Here is a 24,763-nt window from a genome sequence, read left to right as displayed (position 1 = left end):
TATGCTTAAATATTTATTCCTCTTTCCGTTACATTTCAAATTTTGTGGATGTATTTTGTTTTAAGTATCCTGAAAACGCTTTGTAGACATAAACATATTTGTCATTTTGTATCTAAATTTTTTTGAAGTTATTTACTGTTATCAGCACTGGAGTGTCATATGATCATAGAAAAATGCGCCTGAACATAAAATTTAGATAGTAGTATTGGTCACCGACTAATAATGTCTTCCAAATACATTCTTGTATTGTTATTTTAAGTGCTTCAACCTAATTTACGTCTATAATATTGTCCCAAATGCCCACCACAACTATGCGCTTTGCGTATTGAAAAACAAATTTTTGTGCAAATAATCTTTATTGCCTCAATCGGAAGATGCTTGTCATTACTTTTATGTAGTCCACATAGTCTTCCATCGGTAGTTTGATGTACCCGAGGTCTTCTTCCGGTCTTTTGGCATGCCTGTGGTGTTCCTCCATATGTCTAAATTCAGATATGGATTCACCTCCTTGCTGGTCATCTGTGCTCGTATAAGATAAAATTTCAGAGGTTTAATCAGTTCAATGGCTCTTAGTTGTTATAAAATTACACAGTTGGGAACAGGAATGACAATAATTTGGAACAATACATAGAAACGTATTATTATAAGTGCTGTCTGCTTAAGTGATAGACATGTTCAGTATGCAGAAGCAACGTATTCGACGACATATATTATTGCTAAAGATTATAACGGTACAGCTGCATTCATTTTTTTTTATTCCAGAGTAAAATATTAATTTCAAATGCAAATTAGAAATAACATTAATTTCAAATTTTTGCTAGTGATGGAAAAGGTGAAAAGTTGGTAAAAATCCTATTTGTTAATGACTTGCGGAAAAAATTTCAAGTGTCATCAACTTCCAAACTACGACCCACATACGAGTTCCTGGGAATGTAGCAGCCAGAAGACATGAACATATGATAGAGGGGCATAAGAATCGGACTAACATCTTGGAGTCCACAATTCATTGTCGCCGTAGCAGTACAAGAAAGCTCTTATAAATAGATTCGTCATACTTAGTGCTGTATCCGTTTTGTAATGACCCATTTGCGACACGTTAGGACTATTGCAGTTAACATTCATATTAAAAAAATACTAATAAGAAGTTTTATTCTACGAGGCACAGTGTCTGCAGTGTTATTTACAGAATACGTGCTACTTTTTCTCAGCAGTAAAATTGTTTCCTCTCTGGAGTGAACTAATTTTAAAATATCCAAATTTTATTTACAGTAACTTCGTTATTCCCAGTTAAAGAGTGCGCTTGGCCCTGTTAGCTGGCTCTAACTGTTCCTTATTCTTCTTCTATTCCCGAAATCTGTTCATGAATCTGTCCACTGTTACCTAGTCTTTTTTTCTTGTTTTAGCTTCCTCGGCCAATGTGTAACTTGCACCTAGGTTTAGCAAGGCTTTGCGTTGTCTCATAGTATCTTCGGTTGCATTCACTCCGTGTAGGTCCTTCTTACTTCATCCACCAAAGTAGTTTTTACCTTTATTAAATGTGTCACATTAAGCAGTTTCTTTGTCAGTTTAGTGTTTTCTGTTTTGTGGATGTGACCATAGATCTTCAAGCATGTTCTGAATATTGAATCACGGAACTTACCTTGAGTTGTGTACAGTGCCATAGCTTTTATTTTGATGGATATGCCATTTATGTTAAAGGGATCATAATTTTTATACAATTATTCTCTCTTCCTTTGCTCTTTTATCGATTTCTTAATGGTCTGCTAGAGACAAACTTTCTGAGACATATAGTACTTTAGCATAACAAATATCATGCATCGCCGAAGTTTCACATAATTGCAGTGCCTCCATGTCATTATTTACGCGTCATGGAGTTTGGTGGCTCTTTCTAAATTAGCTTTACTACCCAGTCCATATGGTACTATGATTTTTCCGAGGATTTAAATTCACACACTTCCGAAATTGTCCCACATTTCATTTGTTGTGGGGATCTTCTGATACCTTGATGTACATTTTCCATCAAATGAGCCTTCACACTTCATATTTGAAGGCCTGTCTTTCAGGCTATTTCGTGTAACTTTTCTGTGACGAACTTCGTTTCCTCGCTAGTCTTAGTGAAGATAGCTTGATCGCCAGCAAATGTTAGACACTTCACTTTCTGGAACATTGTTCCAAGAACCCTGTGATCTCAGGTATAACAAGAAAATTTGCTAAAATCAGTTTTCATCACATACATATTTTATTTAAATTGGTGACTGGTTTACACGTAATGTACTTGGATCATCTTCAGAGTTTGTACGGTGAGAAAACCTGGGCTGGTTAAAAACATATAATCGAGCAGTCGATTACATCTTTTTAGCTGCTCAGTTAGCCCAGCTCCTCTCTCCATCAGGGAGTGAGAGATTCGAAGATGACCTGAGTACAATAGATCGAAATTGGTCATCAGTTTAAATAAAATACTTATGTGATTAAACCTCTTTCTAGTAAATTTTACTTCACTTTGATTCTCGATTTCTTATTCCCAATGTTTATACCCTCAAATTATTTCCTTCATTCTCTGATAACTTTGTCTAAGAAATGTTAAACAAAAGCAAGAAGAGGCCATCTCCTTGTTGAACACCTGTATGTACTTCAAAAGGAACAGACATTTCCTCCCAGAAACTTAACTTTAGATGTTGTGTCTGTGAAGGTGTGACGGATTAGCGCACTAGTTTTCCTACCTATCTGATCTTTTCTAAAGTGTCCAAAACGATTTTTCTGCCAACAAATTCATATGCGCTCTTGAACTCCACAGAGTTGACATACGTGCTGGTAGTTCGAAGTATGCTTAATTTTATCTGCAAACACCAAGTCTGTGTGCTGACACGACTACCTTTCTCATAGCCTGCCTCATATTAACCAATCAAATGAGCATTTTAAGAGAGCTTTAGATAGAACCTTATGTACATTCATGCTCAAAAATTAAGGATAATTGCAAAATGTGGTGCCGCACAACGTGGCACTACACAAAAATTGGCGCTAATAGCATAGGCACCTAGGGAACACACACGGCACAGATCTGTAAGTCCCCGGTATTGGTGATAAGTTGAGATAACCGTCCCGAAACGCACGTGCTACAAAACGCCACTGTTTCCTGCGCATGTACCCCGACATCGGTATGGGATATGATCACCATGCACACGTACAGAGGCCGCGCAACGGGTTGGAATGCTCTGGATCAGGTGGTCGAGTAGCTGGTGGGGTATAGCCACCCATTCTTGCACCAGTGACTGTCGGAGCTCCTGAAGTGTTCTAGGGGTTTGAAGACGTACAGTGATACGTCGACCGAGAGCATTTACGATGTGCTCGATGGCGTTTTGGTCTGGCGAACAGGCTGGCCATTCCCCTGATATCTTCTGTTTCAAGGTACTCTTCCACGGTGGCAGGTCGGTGGGGCCGTGCGTTATCATCCATCAGGAGGAAGATGGGACCTACTACACCCCTGAAAAGGCAGACATACTGGTGCAAAATGACGTCCCGATACACCTGACCCGTAAAAGTTCATCTGTCAAAGACATGCAGGGGTGTACGTGCACCAATCATAGTACCACCCTACACCTTCAAACCACGACCTCCATTCAGGTCCCTTTGAAAGACATTAAGGGGTTGATATGTGGTTCCTGGTTCACGCCAGATGAAAACCCTGCAAGAACCAGTGTTCAGACTATACATGGACTCGTCCGTGAACATAATCTAAGACCATTGTTCCAAAGACCATGTACTGTGTTCTTGACACCAGGCTTTACGGGATCTACTGCGACAAGGGTCAGTGGAATGCACCTTTTACGTCTCCGGGCGAATAAACCATGTCTGGTCAGTCGTCTGTAGATTGTGCGCCTGGAGACAACTGTTCCAGTGGCTGCGATAAGGTCCCGAGCAAGGCTACCTGCAGTAGGCTTCAAATGGCTCTGAGCACTATGCGACTTAACTTCTGAGGGCATCAGTCGCATAGAACTTAGAAATAATTAAACCTAACCTATGGACATGACACACCTCCATGCCCGAGGCAGGATTCGAACCTGCGACCGTAGCGGTCGCTCGGTTCCAGACAGTAGCGCCTAGAACCGCCCAGGTGCAGTACTCCGTGGCCGTCTGCGGGCACTGATGGTGAGATGTCGGTCTTCTTATATTGTACACTGTGGAAGTCCCGTACTGTAGCGTATGGACACGTTTCTTGTCTGCTGGAATTGTTGCCATGACCTTGAGATCACACTTTGTGGCACATGGAGGGCCCGTGCTTCGACCTGTTGTGTTTGACCAGTCTCCAGTCGACCTAGTATTCTACCCCTCATAACGTCATCAGTATGTGTTCTTTGAGCCATTTGCAACACACAGTCACCATTAGCACGTCTGTGAACGTCTGCACGCTTACTCGCTGCACCGTACTCTGTGATGCACCAGTACACCTCTGCATACCTGGACTGCTGCCAGCGCCACCGTGCGACGACCGTGGGTCAATTGCACCGCATGGTCATACCCCGAGGTGACTTAAACCCGCAAACCGCCCACCAGAGATATATTTCACCATGTATCAGCCTTATCCTCAATTTATGAACATTATTGTATTGTTGGTAGGAGAGATAGGCTTGTGCCTGTTGGGCTCTGTTGTACCATCTTTTTTATGCAAAGGATGTATAACAGCTTTCTTCCAGACCTCTGGAATCGTTTCAGTTCCCCACATTTCTGTTGAAAGTACATAAATTCACCTCTTACCATTTTAAACATTTCTGCTTTGCTGTCATCATCTCCTGCTGCTTTGCTATTTCTGACTCTTTAAATTTGCTCAGATGAGTAAAGTTGGAATAAAACTCAAAATTTTATGTGCCGAGAGAAGAGAGTAACTACTACTGGAGTAGAAACTCAGTTGGTTACCCGCGTAAAGCCATTATTCCAATGTAAAGCACCATTCACGACCATGTTCCATACTTAACGTACCCATACGGACTGAATCGAGAATGTATACTTCACAACACAATTAAAAGATCAGTTTTTCGAAACCCAGTGAGTGTGTCCCATTGGGACCCAGAGTATTACAGCTTGGCTCATAAGTGCCAGCAAGCCTCCTCTATAATGGTGCGAAGGCGTCGCACACTGCATTGTCATACTCGGGCTCAGCGACGCTCCAAACAGTAGTGTGTTGACACATGCCAAACCCTTATCTGATAACGTCACTGGGCTGCAACTCCACGGAATGTGATCGCACCCCTTTGTAGTGCATTGAGACCGCAATTTTTTCTCTGTTGTACGGTAGAACTTCTAGCGTGTTGTACAGGTCGGAACGATTATGGACCGTTCAAAACAAGTCAACGAAATTTGAATGGGATCCGAAGCAACAAAAGGTGCTTGTGTTTTTTCAGCCCTCTTATTTCGCGCTCCCTTGACGGCTGTTCACGGGAGGAATGGTTTGAGTGGAAGGGGAGCGTGGACAGGGGGACGACATTGATACTTGAGTGAATAAAATAGTAGTAGGTTACTCTAACACCCCCCACTCTGGTAACACACTTGATGCCACCGGCCCTTCTTTTTAAGAACTGCGTCATGCAAGCCACAGTTGTAAAGATGTATATCATTAGCGACTTCTGTGTGGGATTAGACCATCATCGGGGCCAAAAACCATCTCAGCTATGCATTTGCATATCTGAACTAACAGTAATCACATGTACAATATTCCATGATTGATACTGGCTATAAATACATAACAATATGTTCTGTTAACCTCATCAGGAGGACTGAAAGAGCATAAGCACGCTTTGCTGCTTCAGATCACATTCAAATTCCGGCGCATAGTTTGAACGTTCGCTAGTGGTTCCACTCCCTACACCAGAGCAAACATTCCGTCGCAATGGACTCCAGAGTGGTGCGGTGACATTCAGTGGAGTTGATGGGCCAAAATTTTCTTATGAAATGGTACGATCGCTCTTCCAAGCGAGGAGGGTGTCGTCAGTACCAAGAGTTGTCAAAAACTTCGCCCTTTTGCTCAGTGCAGTCAACCTTGTTGTTTTCAACAGCGTAATGTGTGGTAATCAACGGCCTATGGAAAGGAGTGGTTCTATTGACGCCTTTTATACCGTCCACTGGAGCGTTTTCGTGTAATTCTGCGCGGCACTGTGTCCGAAATGTTACCCTCGGTCACCTGTAAGAAAATAGCGTAATTTCACCGCTCGGCATTCAGAGACCGCAAAAGCACGGGGTAAAATATGCGGGCCGGCCGGTGTGACCGAGCGGTTCTAGGGGCTTCATTCTGGAACCGCGCGACCGCTAAGGTCGCAGGTTTGAACCCTGCCTCGGGCATGGATGTGTGTGATCTCCTTAGGTTGGTTAGGTTTAAGAAGTTCTATGTCTAGGGGACTGATGACCTCTGATGTTAAGTCCCATACTGCTTAGAGCCATTTGAATCATTTTTTTTTTAATGTGCGAAGAGGGGGCGTGACTACACAAAACTGCGTTATCGGGATGGTTTCTGAAAGGGAAGCTACTAGAAAGACCAATCTTTAAACTAAAACAAATAATTTGCAATAAAGTATTAACCAGTAAACTTGTAATGCTAACCTTTATCAGATTCAAGAAAGCATTTGATTCGGCGACAGAGAAACAGTAGATAAAACCACTAAGAATTTGGTGTTAAGGCAATATTTGCAAACATAATTCGTAAAAGATCATCAAATACGATAACTAAGGTGAAATTTGTGGGAAAAATCTCACAGCAATAAAAGAAAATCACAAAATTATACTAATCTTTTAGCGAAGAAGTCGAATAGGATTCAGGTCGAGTGTCTGCATTTCGTAAGTGATGTTGCAATAGTTTCAGAAAATGTAACAAGTACTTACTGCAACGCTTCATTTGTAAGGGAAGTCTATAAGGAATAGTCAATTTCAGTTGAAAAAACAAAATGCTTAAAAAATATACATAAATGCACCAAAATACACAGAAAAATAGGTAATCAAGAACGAGTTACTAAACATAAATGTTTTGAAGAACCTATTTAGCAGGCGGGGCTAGAAAGATTTGGAATAGATGAAAGAGTTAGTGAAATGGAAAGAGAATAACTGAAACGCATCACCACACTCACAAAACTAAAACATTAGATCTTAGTGATGAGGCAAGAATATTGATATGCTTATAAGTTCTTGACAATGAATTAAGCTGAACTGAACAGAGGTACTTGAAAGACGGAGAACTGGGAAAGATGTTGGTATAATATACACACTAGAGAGTCATCTATCAAAATATGCAGCAAATTGCAGAAGTAAGGACAAAGAGAGGTTATTGGGAGCTCCAATGTTAGGCGCATTATGGTCAATTAGGAAGTAGCGTTCTGGGATGAAAAGAAAGCCAATGTGCACTTGGTATGTCTGCTCGGGGCGGCCTCATCCGAGATGTGGAGGCGGCCCTGCCTGCGACTATGGAGCATACAGGGTACAGCCATCTATAAAATGTGGCTCACTTTGGCACCAACGACGTCTGTCGCGTGGGTTCCGAGGCGATCCTGGTTCTTACAGGCGGCTGGCGGAGGCGGGGAAGACTGCTGCGCTTCGCATGTTCCCACAGTTGATCTGGGTCCTTTGGTTTGGAGTCGTGTGGATGGTCTCAGCCAAAGGCTTTGGCACGTCTGTGACGGTCTTGGCTGCAGATTTCTGGAACTGCCTTGTCGGGTCGGGGATTTGTAATGCTTCCCTTGATAGGTCAGACATAAAGGAAGTAGCTACTGGGTAGCAGAGTAGTTGTTTCTGAGGATAGGGGGTTATTTGGGATACTCTCATAAGCACTCGCCAGTCGATATGCAGACATGGAAATCAGACCGTATTCGAAGTGAAGACAGCTCGACATAAAAAAAATTCAGTAAGCTGTCGAACTATGCGTAACAAAGTTCCCGAATTCACTGCCCCCAGAAAAGTTCTCAGTCTCAAATTATTCTTGGGACTGACGACTGGTTAAAACCGCAGTAAAACGCTGTGAGATATTTAGAGAGTCTACGAATGTTAGTCGAAAATACGGATTAGAAGCCTTTGGATGGGGAGTGTTCACTGCAGTAGTAGTAGTAGTTGAGGGGTTTTGGGCGCAAGACAGCAAGGTCTTCAGCGCCCGTACAGTAACATAGTGAGACGCGTGTCAAGAAAAATCCCAGGACAGGAATATAAAACGAAACAGAGAACATGGGTAACAATCGCTGAAAAACATGTGGTCACTCACACCAAAGCGTGGGATGAAGCAGAGCGTCAGCAGTAAAACATGGACAACATAGGAAGAAAATGATAGACGGAGCTAAAACAATGTAGCAGATGGAAGTGGCTGGCTGGCCGCAAGGAAAAAAGGGGAGGAGTCTTCTGAAGAAGAGAAATTTGTTAACATCGAGTATAGATTTAAGTGTCAGGAAGTCTTTTCTGAAAGTATTTGTATGGAGTGTAGCCATGTATGGAAGTGAAACATGGACGATAAATAGTATGGACAAGAAGAGAATAGAAGCTTTCGAAACCTCCAGCCTAAAAGCTTAGGCCAGAGTCCAGATACATCACAAAACTTAAAAACCCTGACACACACGTCTCGTCATTAGCTAAAACAGAAGGCAGATCCCTATCAACTTGTGCTTCTGTCCGTGCAACACGGTATAAAATGCAGTCTGTTAAAATGTGCCGGACAGAGATGTGCACATCACAAGCATCACAAAACGGAGGATCCTCCCGCCGTAATAAAAAGCTATTGTGTGAGAAGACAGTGCCCGATCCGAAGACGTGTGAGGGCCACCTCCTCCCGCCCGAGCAACCGGCAGGAGGAACGCCACGGCCGAGTGGTTGACTTTATCAACCGCAGTTTATTGGCCGTCACCGCCAGCCATTCGTCCTCCCACAACTCTATACACTTCCTGTGGAGTGCAGCGATGACTGACTGCAAGGGAATAGGACACTGGACCACATCCTGCTCTCTGCACGCCTCCTTGGCAGCCCGATCGTCCTGTTCATTGCCCCGACATGACCAGGCACCCAGCAGAAGAATACTTCTGTACCCCTCCGTTGGAGCAAGTACAGTTGGTCATGTATCAGCTGGACCATCTCCTCAGTTGGGTACAGATTCTGCAATGATTGTAAGGCACTAAGAGAATCGGAGCACAGAAGAAATCGATCACTGCAGTCGACAAAAGTATTGTATTATTGTATTTAATGACGCTGCAATTGAGTGTGGTAGTGAAGTTATACACCTGTAGATTAAAACTGAAGAAACTGCAAAAAGGTGGGAATTTAAGAAGATGGGACCTGGATAAACTAAAAGAACCAGAGGTTGTACAGAGTTTCAGGGAGAGCATTAGGGAACAATTGTCAGGAATGGGGGAAAGAAATACAGTAGAAGAAGAATGGGTAGCTTTGAGGGATGAAGTAGTGAAGGTACCAGAGGATCAAGTAGGTAAAAAGACGAGGGCTAGTAAAAATCCTTGGGTAACAGAAGAAATATTGAATGTAATTGATGAAAGGAGAGAATATAAAAATGCAATAAATGAAGCAGGCAAAAAGGAATACAAACGTCTCAAAAATGAGATCGACAAGAAGTGCAAAATGGCTAAGCACGGATGGCTAGAGGACAAATGTAAGGATGTAGAGGCTTATCTCACTAGGGGTAAGATACGCCTACAGGAAAATTAAAGAGACTTTTGGAGATAAGAGAACCACTTGTATGAACATCAAGAGCTCAGATGGAAACTGAGTTCTAAGCAAAGAAGGGAAAGCAGAAAGGTTGAAGGAGTATATAGAGGGTCTATACAAGGGCGATGTACTTGAGGACATTATTATCGAAATGGAAGAGGATGTAGATGAAGATGAAATGGGAGATACGATACTGCGTGAAGAGTTTGACAGAGCACTGAAAGACCTGAGTCGAAACAAGGCCCCCGGAGTAGACAACATACCACTGGAACTACTGACGGACTTTGGAGAGCCAGTCCTGACAAAACTCTACCATCTGCTGAGCAAGATGTATGAAACAGGCGAAATACCCTCAGACTTCAAGAAGAATATAATAATTCTAATCCCAAAGAAAGCAGGTGTTGACAGTTGTGAAAATTACCGAACAATCAGTTTAATAAGCCATAGCTGCAAAATACTAACACGAATTCTTTACAGACGAATGGAAAAACTAGTAGAAGCCGACCTCGGGGAAGATCAGTTTGGATTCCGTAGAAATATTGGAATACGTGAGGCAATACTGACCTTACGACTTAACTTGGAAGAGAGATTAAGGAAAGGCAAACCTACGTTTCTAGGATTTGTAGACTTAGAGAAAGCTTTTGATAATGTTGACTGGAATACTCTCTTTCAAATTCTAAAGGTGGCAGGGGTAAAATATAGGGAGCGAAAGCCTATTTACAATTTGTACAGGAACCAGATGGCAGTTATAAGAGTCGAGGGGCATGAAAGGGAACCAGTGGTTGGGAAGGGAGTGAGACAGGGTTGTAGCCTCTCCCCTATGTTATTCAATCTGTATATTAAGCAAGCAAGTAGGTATTAAAATCCATGGAGAAGAAATAAAAACCTTGAGGTTCGCCGATGACATTGTAATTCTGTCAGAGACAGCAAGGGACTTGGAAGAGCAGTTGAGTGGAATGAATAGTGTCTTGAGAGGAGTATATAAGATGAATATCAACAAAAGCAAAACGAGGATAATGGAATGTAGTCGAATTAAGTCGGGTGATGCTGAGGGAATTAGATTAGGAAATGAGACACTTAAAGTAGTAAAGGAGTTTTGCTATTTGGGGAGCAAAATAACTGATGATAGTCGAAGTAGAGACGATAAAAAATGTAGACTGGCAATGGCAAGGAAAGCGTTTCTGAAGAAGAGAAATTTGTTAACATCGAGTATAGATTTAAGTGTCAGGAAGTCTTTTCTGAAAGTATTTGTATGGAGTGTAGCCATGTATGGAAGTGAAACATGGACGATAAATAGTATGGACAAGAAAAGAATAGAAGCTTTCGAAATGTGGTGCTACAGAAGAATGCTGAAGATTATATGGGTAGTTCACATAACTAATGAGAAAGTATTGAATAGGATTGGGGAGAAGAGAAGTTTGTGGCACAACTTGACCAGAAGAAGGGATCGGTTGGTAGGACATGTTCTGAGGCATCAAGGGATCGCCAATCGTAGAGGAAGACCAAGAGATGAATACACGAAGGAGATTCAGAAGGATGTAGGCTGCAGTAGGTACTGAGAGATGAAGATGCTTGCACAGGATACAGTAGCATGGAGAGCTGCATCAAACCAGTCTCGGGACTGAAGACCACAACAACAACAGTGAACTTTACCGACCCCCGACTCCGCTGTGACAGGCCTACAGCCATTCAAAGAAAGCCTTTGGTCAGTTTTGCGTAAGTACTCAGATCATGCAGTACTACATGGTGGTGACTTTAACCTAGCGAGCACAGACTGGAACGTGTATGGGTTCATTGGAGGTGGTACAGATGGACAGTCTTGTGAAATATGTTAGAACACGTTTTCCGAAAGCTGTCTTGTGCAGTTGGTTCGGCAGCCCGCACGCAGTGGTAGTACATTGGACCTTGTAGTTACCAAAAGGCCGGACCTTATCGATGGTGTCGGTATAGAGACGGGGATTAGTGATCATGATTTCGTCAAAGCAACTATAGTTATGAAAGTTAATAAAACAGTCAAGAGGACTGGGAGAATGTTTCTGCTAGGAATTGCAGAGAAGCAGTTGTTAGCATCTCACTTAGACAATGATCTGCAGTCATCTAGTTCCAGAATGATGGACATAGAGGATCTAAGGGCAAATATCAAACAAATTGAAACTCGTGCTCTGGACAGGTACGTGCCTAATAAAGGGATTAAGAACGGTAAAGATCCACAGTGGTTTAATAACGAAAATCGGAAAATGCTGAAGAAGCAAAGGGTGTTGCTCTTTCGGTTCAAAAGAGGACGAGCAAACGACGACAAGCAAAGACTGGTATCGATTCCTACGTCTGTAAAAAGATGTATGCGCAATGCATTCAACAGCTACCAACGTCACACCTTGCCTGAAGATCTGGCGGAGAACCAGAATAAAATCTAATCCTACCTAAAATCGCTAAGCTAGTCTAAGACTTCCATCCAGTCACCAGTTGACCAGTCTGGTTTGGCAGTAGAAGATAGTGAAATGAAGGTCGAAGTTTTAAATTTCACAATTAAGAAACTGTTCATGCAGGAGAATCTTACAGACGTACCGACGGTTGACCAACGCGCAACGTCCCGTGTGGATGACATACGAGCATCAGTAAGCATCACTGGAGAAGAGAAACAGCTGAAAGAGTTGAACACAAATAAGTCGCCAGGTCCGAATGGAATCCTAAGTCGATTTTACAAAGTGTACTCTATGTCATTGGCATCTTACTTAGTTTGCATTTATCGCGAAACTCTCGACCAGTGCAGAGTGCCAAGCGATAGGAAAAAGGCGCAGGTGACTCCTGTATGTAATAAGGGTAAGGAAAAGACTCTAAAATTACAGATCAATTTTCTTAGTACCTGTTTGCTGCGTAATTCTAGATTCTGAGTGCGAATATATAAATTTCGTAGAGAACGAAAGGCTCATGTCCATGTATGAGCACGGCTTTAGAAAGTATCGCTCGTGTGAAACCAAGTTTGCTCTTTTCTCACGTATTATACTGCGAACTATGGATAAGGGGCAACATGCAGATTCCATATGTCTAAATTTCCGAAAAGCTTTCGACACGGTATCCCACTGCAGACTATTGACGAAGGCACGTTCATACGGAACAGGCTGCCAGACATGTGACTGGCTGGAAGTTTTCTTAGTACTAATAGAGCTCAATATGATGTCCTCCATGGCGAGTGTTTATGGGAGGCTGGAGTTAACACCTGGAGTGGCCTAAGGAAATGTGTGGTATCGTTGCTATTTTCTATATACGTAAATGATTTGGCAGACAGGATGGGCAACAATCTGCAGCTATTCGCTAATGATACTCTGGTGTAGAGGGAGGTGTCGAAGATAAGTGACTGTAGGTTGACATAACATAATCTAAACTAAATTTCTAGTTAGCGTGGAGAATGGCAGCTGATTCTTACTTACAAAAATGTAAGTTAATGCGGATGAGTTGGAAAAACGAGCCCGTCAGTTTCGGATACAGCATTAGCAGTGTCCTGCTTCACACTTTCACGTCGTTTAAATATTTAGGTGCAACGTTGCGAACCGATGTGGAATGGAACAAGCATGTGAGGATTGTCGTAGGGAAGGTGAATATTCCACTTCGGTTTATTGGGAGAATTTTAGGATAATGTAGTTAATCTGTGAAGTAGACCACATATAGGACTACCGTTGAGTACTGCTCGATCATCTGGAATATGCAGCAGGTCGGATTAAAACAACATATCGAAGCAATTCAAAGGTGAGCTGCTAAATATATCACCGGTAGGTTCGAACAGCATGAAGCGTTACGGATATCCTTTTGGAGCCCAAGGGGGAATGCCTGGAGGGAAGAAGACATCAATTACGAAGAATATTATTGACATAATTTAGAGAACCGGCATTTGAATCTGATTGCCGAATGATCCTACTGCGGCTAACATGCATTTAGCCGAAGTACAACGAAGAAAAGATATGGAAAATTAGGGCTCATAACGATGCAACAGACAGTCGTTTTTCCCTCGATCTATCTGTTAGTGGGACAGGAAAGGAAACAACTAGTAGTAATATAGGATACCCTCCGCCAAGCACCGTACGGTGGCTTGCGGAATGTGTACGTAGTTGTAGATGTTAATACCCTTTGGAAATCTCTATGAAATGAATGAGAATAAGCGGGGAAACAAAAACTCGCGTATTTCTGCAAAAAATGGTCTAATACAGCAATGATATTTTGCAGAGAGTACTCATCGGTACTGGCCTTTTACTTAGTTTGCATTTATCGCGAATCTTTCGCCCAGCGTTAAGTCGCAAGCGACTGTAAAATAAGGCACGATTGACTCGTATATGTGAGAGGGGTAAAAGAACGGACCCAAAAAGTTACAGACCAGTATGCTTAAAATCAGTTTACTGCAGAGCTCTTGGGTATGTTCTAAGTTGGCATATATCAAATTTCCTTGAAACTGAAAAGTATCTGTCCATAAAACAGCACAGACGTAAAAAGTATAGCTTGTACTGCGAAACTCAGTCTGACATATTCTAGGGCTATATCCTGCAAACCTCTGATGAAGGGCATCGGGGCTGTTCCCGATTCCTATATTTCCGGAAAATCATTTGACACATGGCCCCACTGCAGACTGTTAGCAAACATCCGAGCATAAGGAATAGGTTCACAGATTTGTAAGTGGCTCGATGCTTTCTCTGGTAAGAGAGAGACGGACGGGGATTGTTCATCAGAGACAACAGTATCGTCAGCAGTGCCACAGGACAGTGTGATAGGAGCGCCCTTGTTCTTTATATATATAAATGATCTGACTGAAAGGGTGAGCAGCAACCTGCGATTGTTTGCTGGTGATGCTGTAGTGTACGGGTAAGCGTAGCCGTCTTTGTCTTTAAGGAGATAACAGTATAACTCAGAATGTCCCTTAGGTTTGAAGAAGTGCAGGTTGCTCTAAGTGTAGAAAAATGTCAGGTACAGCAAATGAGTGGGAATGTTCGAATTAGGTATTGGTGGTGTGCTGCTTGTCACAGTCAAGACGATTAAAGTAATGTTGTAAAGCTATGTATTACGTACATAAGGAAATAAGTACAAAGAAGTGATATAAAAACATCAGAGATTGCAGGAAGAAAGTATTTTAAAAACAAAATCCTAATTTAGAGTGGTTTCAAGACACATAAATAAAACGTTAAGATAAATTGGGATCTACACCTGCATCCATATGAATACTCCGCTAATCACACTTACGTGCCTGGCAGGGGGAGGAAAGAAAAGGCAACTTTTGAAGAAGGAAAAAACAGAGGAGAAAGAATAATCCAGTGGGCCAACGTGAAGATAAAAAAATCATTTAACTAAAAAACAGGGTGAAACTACTTACGGTGATCTCCAAAATGGCTCATGGAGGACCGTCTCTCGTATCTCCCGTCTATGTCAACATTATCCTTTCGCGTCGATAAATGGCTAGAAACGTCCTGGCTATGGCTGGAAAACGTACAGAAAGGAAGAGTGAATCAACATGGCCTTTTATCGATAACTGGAACTGACAAGCTACGTGATTTCGGCAAATAGAGGAGTGAAGTATTGTCTGTTGGCTTCTATCTCGAGTTTACGGCTGACGTTTGTTTACAGATTTTCTGACCTTTCGCCAGCACTAGTATCTGGTATTATCAAAGGTTTACCCTTAACTTCTGGTAGCGGACTTAAGTCGAGCCACCAGCCGGATATTATACGTACCTGTCGCAACAAAGCCTGGAGGACTTTCCCCGGTTACTGCCGCTGTTGTTGTTCTTTTGATAACTGCAACGGTCATATTCTGCAGAATGGAATTCTAAGATCCGTTTGCCTTGAGGTTTTCTTGCTTCTTGTTGCCAGTATAGGAACGTTTGAGAATTTCTATGACTTCCCTGAACAATGAGCAGAGAAAAGAGTTCAGACGCTGGTGCGACAGGTTCATATAATGTCCAGTTGCGAACTCGACCCCAGTCAGCCACCAACAATGGACACTTCATGGAAATGGTTAAACAAATGTTGGCCGAAAATCCCGAGAAAGAATATAACAGTCAATATTTCAAAAAGTGGTCACGAAAACCTCAACATCTTTATGAAGAGAAATACACTCCTGGAAATTGAAATAAGAACACCGTGAATTCATTGTCCCAGGAAGGGGAAACTTTATTGACACATTCGTGGGGTCAGATACATCACATGATCACACTGACAGAACCACAGGCACATAGACACAGGCAACAGAGCATGCATAATGACGGCACTAGTACAGTGTATATCCACCTTTCACAGCAATGCAGGCTGCTGTCCTCACATGGAGACGATCGTAGAGATGCTGGATGTAGTCCTGTGGAACGGCTTGCCATGCCATTTCCACCTGGCGCCTCAGTTGGACCAGCGTTCGTGCTGGACGTGCAGACCGCGTGAGACGACGCTTCATCCAGTCCCAAACATGCTCAATGGGGGACAGATCCAGAGATCTTGCGGGCCAGGGTAGTTAACTTACACCTTCTAGAGCACGTTGGGTGGCACGGGATACATGCGGACGTGCATTGTCCTGTTGGAACAGCAAGTTCCCTTGCCGGTCTAGGAATGGTAGAACGATGGGTTCGATGACGGTTTGGATGTACCGTGCACTATTCAGTGTCGCCTCGACGATCACCAGAGGTGTACGGACAGTGTAGGAGATCGCTCCCCACACCATGATGCCGGGTGTTGGCCCTGTGTGCCTCGGTCGTATGCAGTCCTGATTGTGGCGCTCACCTGCACGGCGCCAAACACGCATACGATCATCATTGGCACCAAGGCAGAAGCGACTCTCATCGCTGAAGACGACACGTCTCCATTCGTCCCTCCATTCACGCCTGTCGCGACACAACTGGAGGCGGGCTGCACGATGTTGGGGCGTGAGCGGAAGACGGCCTAACGGTGTGAGGGACCGTAGCCCAGCTTCATGGAGACGGTTGCGAATGGTCCTCGCCGCTACCCCAGGAGCAACAGTGTCCCTAATTTGCTGGGAAGTGGCGGTGCGGTCCCCTACGGCACTGCGTAGGATCCTACGGTCTTGGCGTGCATCCGTGCGTCGCTGCGGTCCGGTCCCAGGTCGACGGGCACGTGCACCTTCCGCCGACCACTGGCGATAACATCGATGTACTGTGGAGACCTCACGCCCCACGTGTTGAGCAATTCGACGGTACGTCCACCCGGCCTACCGCATGCCCACTATACGCCCTCGCTCAAAGTCCGTCAACTGCGCATACGGTTCACGTCCACGCTGTCGCGGCATGCTACCAGTGTTAAAGACTGCGATGGAGCTCCGTATGCCACGGCAAACTGGCTGACACTGACTGCGGCGGTGCACAAATGCTGCGCAGCTAGCGCCATTCGACGGCCTACACCGCGGTTCCTGGTGTGTCCGCTGTGCCGTGCGTGTGTTCATTGCTTGTACAGCCCTCTCGCAGTGTCCGGAGCAAGTATGGTGGGTCTGACACACCGGTGTCAATGTGTTCTTTTTTCCATTTCCAGGAGTGTATTATAGCAACAGCTAACAGTTCAGGACGGTCGTGGACCGGTAGTTAAAGTAACTGCCCTACCCGCCACTGTGAGTGCCGCTTTCGTGTCCAGAGTCCTCTGCGTCCACCACGACGACGCTGGGCCAGTCGCAGACGCTGAGTGCCGCGTTCCAGACCAGCCCGTCGTCGCAGTGCTTGTGATACGCGACCCCGCGGTCGCACTGCCAGAAGGCAGATCCGTCCGCGTCATCCGGGAGGTACTGAGGCGCGGCCGAGCCCGGCGGGGGACACTTAGGGGGGCGTCCAGCCGCCGACGACGCCAGCATAAGCAGTGTTACCAGTTCCGTCAAACCTGGGAAAAGCTCATGTTGACTACCGTCATTTGCAAATCATGTTTCTCACAGTTCACATTTCCTTCGCTTTTACCGCTTGTTTTTTACATGTTTAGCGGTAGTCACAGTATATGTTTATCCACTGATCCAGTAAACAGCGAAATGCAAAGAGCGCGTATTGCATCTAAGAAATTCTTACTGTTCACATGTTTTGTCAGTTTGGATGCGCAGAGTAGGAAGAATACTAACAGATTTTTTTGTGGTTTACTTACAACAACAACAAAAACAGAGCATTATTCCGAAATCACATTACCTGCAGAATTTTTTCTCTAGAAGGGCTGATATAATCTGTAATTCCTCAAGACGGAAAAAATAGAAGGTTATTGAAACAATTGCCTTTATTTATCGATATTACTTTTAAGTAAATAACTTCTTTATGTTTTTTAAGCCAGTTCCGTGGTGTGGAACTCTTGCTGTGCTCATGGCTTCTATTTAGGCCCTGCAGTCTTGAAATGTGTTGAAATAGTTATATATTTTTAAACAATAGTACAATATACACATCGCTGGCAACTAGAGCGAAAAAATGCCACACATTTCACTATGTGCAATACTTCTCTTAACACGGAAGCAGTTATCTTTGTAAGTGATAGTGTACTGTGGCGATGATAGTCATGGAAGTACTTAGCTCCCTACATCATCTGAACGTCCGCCCCGTTTGCTGAGTGGTTAGCGTGACAGATTGCCGTCCTACGGGCCCGGGTTCGATTCCCGGCTGAGTCGGAGATTTACTCCGCTCAGGGACTAAGTGTCGTGTTGTCTTTATCATCATTTCATCCCCATCCGGCGCCCAGGTCGCCCAATGTGGCGCCGAATGTAATACGACCTGCCACCAAGGCGGCCGGACCTGCCGCGCAAGGGGCCTCCCGGCCAATGAAGCCAAATTGTCATTTACATTTCCATCATCTGAACGACTTGTTGAAGCGAAATGATGTGAAACAAGTCAGTTTACTGAATATTTGCACGTAACTATTTTTTCAAATTAATGAACATATTATTTTTTAAGCCCTACTCGTGCAGTTGATCTTAAAGCCTTTTTTTCCAGACTAACAGTTGTTAAACTGAATAGAAAGAAATGTTCCGATGAAATGAGTTTAGTTTAGTTTTAAAACATACTTTCCTACCTTCTAGGCATTTATGTTATTGGGAAAATGATCAGAGTCAGCCTTAATAATGGGCAATGCAGGATTGTTTTCTAGTATTGTAGATATGGACATCACTATTCCTCTCTGTGATGGATTTCTTTCACAGAATTTCGCTAGCGAATACATACACCTACTGCAAATCTGAGAGTAAAATGTCTAATTCCTTCAAGAAGGAGTTACTAGATGCCTGTGGGTCAACACTAGCTGTTATTCTCACTACTCGTTCTTGTATAGTCAGCACTTTCTAAATGATGAGTAACACAATACAATTATACTTTAACATATTTTTAGTGGAAAAAGCTCAAAATATACTAGAAGGTTGATTCGTTTGTTTCCCAGGCTACCAACTATACATAGAGCAAAAGTTGTTGAACATTGAGCAGCTCTGTACTATACACCGTAGATTTCTAGTTCCCATTAGTATGTAACCTAAAAATTGAAGCATTTTGCCCTGTTTTCTATTTATTATTGATGTGCTATCATAACTTCTGGTACGACTGTATTTATTGGACAAAACTGTTTCCTTAAAATAGTGGCAGAGTTCATTTTCAGAGTATCACTCAATGATTATTTAAAAACATCATTTCAAATTCTTCTACAACTTTCTCTATAGTAGGATTCATTATAACTCCAGTAGTATCTGCAAAAATTACGAGTTGTTCTTGATGAACGTGAAGTGGCAGCTTATCCATTCGCATAAGGATTACGAATGGGTCTAAATTTCAACCCTGTGAATAAGTTCAGTATTTTCACCTATATATGATGTCACAAGATGAAATTAAGTCAAAACAAAAAAAATTATATAAAAATTACCTGTAAGTGGTATACACCATTTTGGAGATTATATTTAATGTTGGAAAAATGTACACTTGAAATTAATGATTTAAAGAGCAGTCATATTTTCAGTGGTGCCTCCTTTTACGTTCACCCCAGAATTACATGCGAATATGTTTTAGCTTCCAGATAATGTGTGAGAAATTCTTGTTTACTTTGTACCTGTCTTTATTGTAAATGTGTGATATTTTCAAAGACGGATTTATAGTGTAGTGGGTGTCAAAAGAGACAAAGTTATAATCAAGTGTAAAATTACAAGTTAATCGACTGAAGCTATGCCAATTTCGTTTGAAATTCTGAACGTGATCCCTTTACAGGAAAAGGTCATACTCTTCGACAACGAAATTCTTATTGAATTCGAGATAAGTTCAATATAATTTATTTTAGTCGACTCACTGCCATGACTGTTCAGCCTTCTTACGATGATAAGTAGTACAACGCTATAATCTCTACAGTTTTATATAAAAAAGTATTTCGCTCCTGACAGGTACAATTATTATTCCATTTAAATTTCTTTTAATTTTAGAGATAGTTTTGACGGGAGTTGTACAGGTCCTGGTAGACACTCCACAATACTATCTACCCTTTAATCAGAACATCAGACTCCACGGATATCACTCCACTTTGGAATGAATGACGTACAAAACTGGGAACCGTAGCTCACACCCAAGTATTGCAGTACAAAAGAATGAATGGCAAAATCATTTTACAGTTCATAAAGACTGTTTTATTTTAGGAACAAATAAATTGCCACAGCTAATATAGATAATTCACAAGTGTTCTAATTACCAGGCATAAACTGTAGAGTATCTTAACAGTCAGTGTCAAATATTTAACTCTGGAGAAAATGATGTGGATCTCAGAAATCTTTAACGATATTTCGTAGGCAAAGGGTATGTGACGAGCAAGAATATGTGAGACTCATGTCACAAAGGTGCCACACAATAAATACTGCTTCATCACAGATTTATATAATGTGACGGTGACCATGCATAACAAAAACTGAATGGGGCCCAAATTAGCATAAGGACGACAGTGCGTGTAGCCTTTAGCCAAATCGAAAGTAAAGTTGTGTCAAATGATCTGACCAAGAATCCTACGTAGTTTCAATATAATGTACAGTAAGTAAGCCAATCGAATCATCTATTCAGTCACTTAGCGACTGAAACGTTAGAACACAGAAGGGATGCCAGAATGCTGATTTCTGTCTTACGAAATTGCCACTGTGCTTTCCAGTCATCACACTAATGTGGAATTGCTATACATGGAGGAAGGTTATCGCAGAACAGAATGTGAACTAAAATCTCTCAACAGCGGAAAGACATCTGGAGCTTTTGAGATACGTGTAAAATTCTGCAGCGATTATGCCAAAGAACTTGCTTTCCTTCTAACACCAGTTTCTAGTAGCTCACTGGAGCAGCGAAGGATTCCAGATTGATTGAAGATAGTGCAGGTCATTTATGTCCTCCAGAAAATCCGTAGTAGATTAAGATATAAGTTTAATCCTTTATCAAAGAGGTCAGTCTATTGCAGAATTGTAGAACACGTCTAATGCTGTCGCAACGATCTCTCTAGAGAATGACGATATCCTCTATTAAAATCAATATAGACGCTACAAAGAGATCATTTGCGGAACTCAGATCTCTCTGTTCGTCTCTTCGATCCGGAGTGGTGTCCATGACAGATCGATGGAAGGAAGCGGGGAGGGAGAGAGATACTGATATTGCCATTACCATAACCGAACTGCACCCTTATGGTGCCAACTCGTCTCGCCCAATTGTGCTAAGCATTTTACAGCCAAATATATTATCACCAAATTTCTGATTAATTAAATCACCCAATTTACAAGCTGTACTTTTTCCTTTTTACTTCAGACAACACTTTCAGGAAAGACTTCCTATCTTTTAGATGTACATTCGATGTTAACAAATTTTTCTTCTTCAGAAACGCTTTTCTTGCCATTTCCGGTATATTTCTTTCGTCCTCTTTGCTTCGGTCATCATCAGTTATTTTGCGCCCAAATAGCGAAATACAGCTGCAGTTATTTTGCTGCCCCAATAACAAAACTCGTCTACTACTTTAAGTGTTTCTTTTTCAAACCTAATTCCGTTACCACCACCCGGTCTAATTCTACTGTATTCTATTATTCTTGTTTTACTTTTTTTGATGTTCATCTCATACCCCTTTTCATTTTTTAAAGACAAAGTCCATTCCGTACAACTGCTCTCTCAAATCCTTTGTCATGTCTGACAGACTTACAATGTCTTCGGCAAACATGAAAGTTTTTATTTCTTTCTCTCCAACGTTAATTCCTTCTCCAAAGTTTTCTTCTGTTTCCTTCACTGCTTGTTCGATGTACAGGTTGAATAACATCGGTGACAGGCTAAGAACCAGTCTCACTCATTTCTCAATCATTGCTTCCCCTTCATGCCTATCGACTCTTATAGCTGCGGTCTGGTTTCTGTATAAGTTGTAAATAGCCTTTCAATAGCTGTATTTTACACCTGCTACATTCAGAAATTCAGAGAGTGTTTTACAGTCAACATTGTCAAAAGCTGTCTCTAAGCATACAAATGCTATAAACGTAGATTTGTCTTTCCTGAACCTACCTTGTAAGAGAAGTCGTAGGGTCTGTATTGCCTCGCGGTTCCCTACGTTACCTCGGAATCCAAACTGATCTTCGAGGAGGTTACCTTCTTTCAGTTTTTCCCTTCTTCTGTAATCAATTCGTGTTAGTATTTTCCAGCCATGACTTATTATATTGATAGTGCTGTAATTTTCACACGTGTCAGCAACTGCTTATCTCTAACGATACGTACATCTACATCTACATGACTACCCTGCAATTCACATTTAAGTGCTTGGCAGAGGGTTCATCGAACCACAATCATACTATCTCTCTACTATTCCACTCCCGAACAGCGAGCGGGAAAAACGAACACCTAAACCTTTCTGTTCGTGTTCTGATTTCTCTTATTTTATTTTGATGATCATTCCTACCTATGTAGGTTGGGATCAACAAAATATTTTCGCATTCGGAAGAGAAAGTTGGTGACTGAAATTTCGTAAAAAGGACTTGCCGCGACGAAAAACGTCTATGCTGTAATGACTTCCATCCCAACTCGTGTATCATATCTGCCACACTCTCTCCCCTATAACGCGATAATACAAAACGAGCTGCCCTTTTTTGCACCCTTTCGATGTCCTCCGTCAATCCCACCTGGTAAGGATCCCACACCGCGCAGAAATATTCTAACAGAGGACGAACGAGTGTAGTGTAAGCTGTCTCTTTAGTGGACTTGTTGCATCTTCTAAGTGTCCTGCCAATGAAACGCAACCTTTGGCTCGCCTTCCCGACAATATTATCTATGTGGTCCTTCCAACTGAAGTTGTTCGTAATTTTAACACCCAGGTACTTAGTTGAATTGACAGCCTTGAGAATTGTACTATTTATCGAGTAATCGAATTCCAACGGATTTCTTTTAGAACTCATGTGGATCATCTCACACTTTTCGTTATTTAGCGTCAACTGCCACCTGACACACCATACAGCAATCTTTTCTAAAAGCTTTGCAGCTGATACTGGTCTTCGGATGACCTTACTAGACGGTAAATTACAGCATCATCTGCGAACAGTCTAAGAGAACTGCTCAGATTGTCACCCAGGTCATTTATATAGATCAGGAACAGTAGAGGTCCCAGGACGCTTCTCTGGGGAACACCTGATATCACTTCAGTTTTACTCGATGATTTGCCGTCTATTACTACGAACTGCGACCTTCCTGAGAGGAAATCACGAATCCAGTCGCACAACTGAGACGATACCACATAGCTCCGCAGCTTGATTAGAAGTCGCTTGTGAGGAACGGTGTCAAAAGCTTTCCGGAAATCTAGAAATACGGAATCAACTTGAGATCCCCTGTCGATAGTGGCCATTACTTCGTGCGAATAAAGAGCTAGCTGCGTTGCACAAGAGCGATGTTTTCTGAAGCCATGCTGATTACGTGTCAATAGATCGTTCCCTTCGAGGTGATTCATAATGTTTGAATACAGTATATGCTCCAAAACCCTACTGCAAACCGACGTCAATGATATAGGTCTGTAGTTAAATGGATTACTCCTACTACCCTTCTTGAACACTGGTGCGACCGGCGCAATTTTCCAATCTGTAGGTACAGATCTATCGGTGAGCGAGCGGTTGTATATGAGTGCTAAGTAGATATTTTGCTATTATTGCTGCCGTTAGATTGTGAATGAACTAACAATGCTGCGGTGGGAAACGAAATATGTTTAAATCTGCTATGGTGGCGGATTATTTTTATTTTACTTTTCCCCTTTTTTCTCCAAAAATTAAAGAAGTTGCCTTAAGGTTTTCCTTTACTAACTTCGTCATCATAAGCAAGTAAATGATCGCACTTGTTCAGGATTCATCAAAATCTCGTCACCATAAGCAAGTAAATGATCGCACCGCACTTGTGTTCAGGATTCATTGTATTTCTTAAAAACCTAGGCTTCATGCTAAAATAAGCGTTCAAATGTAACGACTAGTTTCAAATTCTTAGAGGGTTATTGCTTCTGTTGTACCTATAGGGTAGATAAGTGGAATGTTTACTGTCTTACCTTTCATGGTTGACACATTTTTACTTCGTCAAACACAGGAATCCTCATCAACAAGGCTATCAGTGACGTAAGTGACAGACTCCTCTACATGTCAAACTTCATAGTTTTGTATGTTGCCCGCTCAGTGTGTTCTGGCACTGTGTGAGCGTCGCCGTGCGCTCTAGTCCTCATGTCAGCCTCCTGTGTTTACTGTTCCCAGTGTCACAGATAAAGCACGTGAACTGTACGTGTTTACACCATTTCAGTTTTCCCGGAGAAATAAATGGCTATCTTTCCGTTGCAGGCAATTTCTAAAGCCGAAGTCATGTATGGCGTAAAGCATCTTGAGCCTGCAGCTATACATGTGCAACTTTATTTCTCGCTTACTACAAGCTTCATCACTGAAGGAGAAGCTGTACACTGAAAAATTAAAACGGCGTTAACACCAAATAGGGTGTAGGGCGGACTTCATCTTAACATTTGTTTCTTTGAAGTATGTTGTACCTATAGGGTAGATTTGCTGATTTGCTGATAATCTCATTCTGATTTTCCGCTGTACATTTCTTCCTGCAGTGATGATACTTGTAATAAGTGAAACTGGTTGAGAAATAAAGTTTGACATGTACAGTCG

At 42.4% G+C, this 24,763-nt stretch overlaps 1 protein-coding gene across 1 annotated transcript; it reads right to left on the bottom strand.

Annotated features, from left to right (window-relative positions):
* Positions 1-24,293, bottom strand: LOC126355223 (uncharacterized). The gene is made up of 4 exons (XM_050005482.1): positions 24,154-24,293; positions 17,247-17,517; positions 15,026-15,129; positions 1-519 (listed from the first exon to the last, which is right to left on the bottom strand). Exons 1-4 carry the CDS (start codon positions 24,158-24,160, stop codon positions 356-358), a joined length of 546 nt encoding a protein of 181 aa, XP_049861439.1. The 5' UTR covers positions 24,161-24,293; the 3' UTR covers positions 1-355.
* Positions 24,294-24,763: the final 470 nt, after the last annotated feature.

Source organism: Schistocerca gregaria, chromosome 3, assembly GCF_023897955.1.
Source record: "Schistocerca gregaria isolate iqSchGreg1 chromosome 3, iqSchGreg1.2, whole genome shotgun sequence".
Taxonomy (NCBI): domain Eukaryota; kingdom Metazoa; phylum Arthropoda; class Insecta; order Orthoptera; family Acrididae; genus Schistocerca; species Schistocerca gregaria.
The sequence above is the reverse complement of the archived record's forward strand: the minus strand, read 5'-3'. Positions and strand labels throughout refer to the sequence as shown.

Coding starts and splice junctions, on each gene's coding strand:
- LOC126355223 (XM_050005482.1), bottom strand. Junction 15,130..17,246: donor AGCGGCACTCACAGTGGCGG/GTAGGGCAGTTA, acceptor TACGTTTTCCAG/CCATAGCCAGGACGTTTCTA. Junction 520..15,025: donor GAGCCATTTTGGAGATCACC/GTAAGTAGTTTC, acceptor ATACGAGCACAG/ATGACCAGCAAGGAGGTGAA.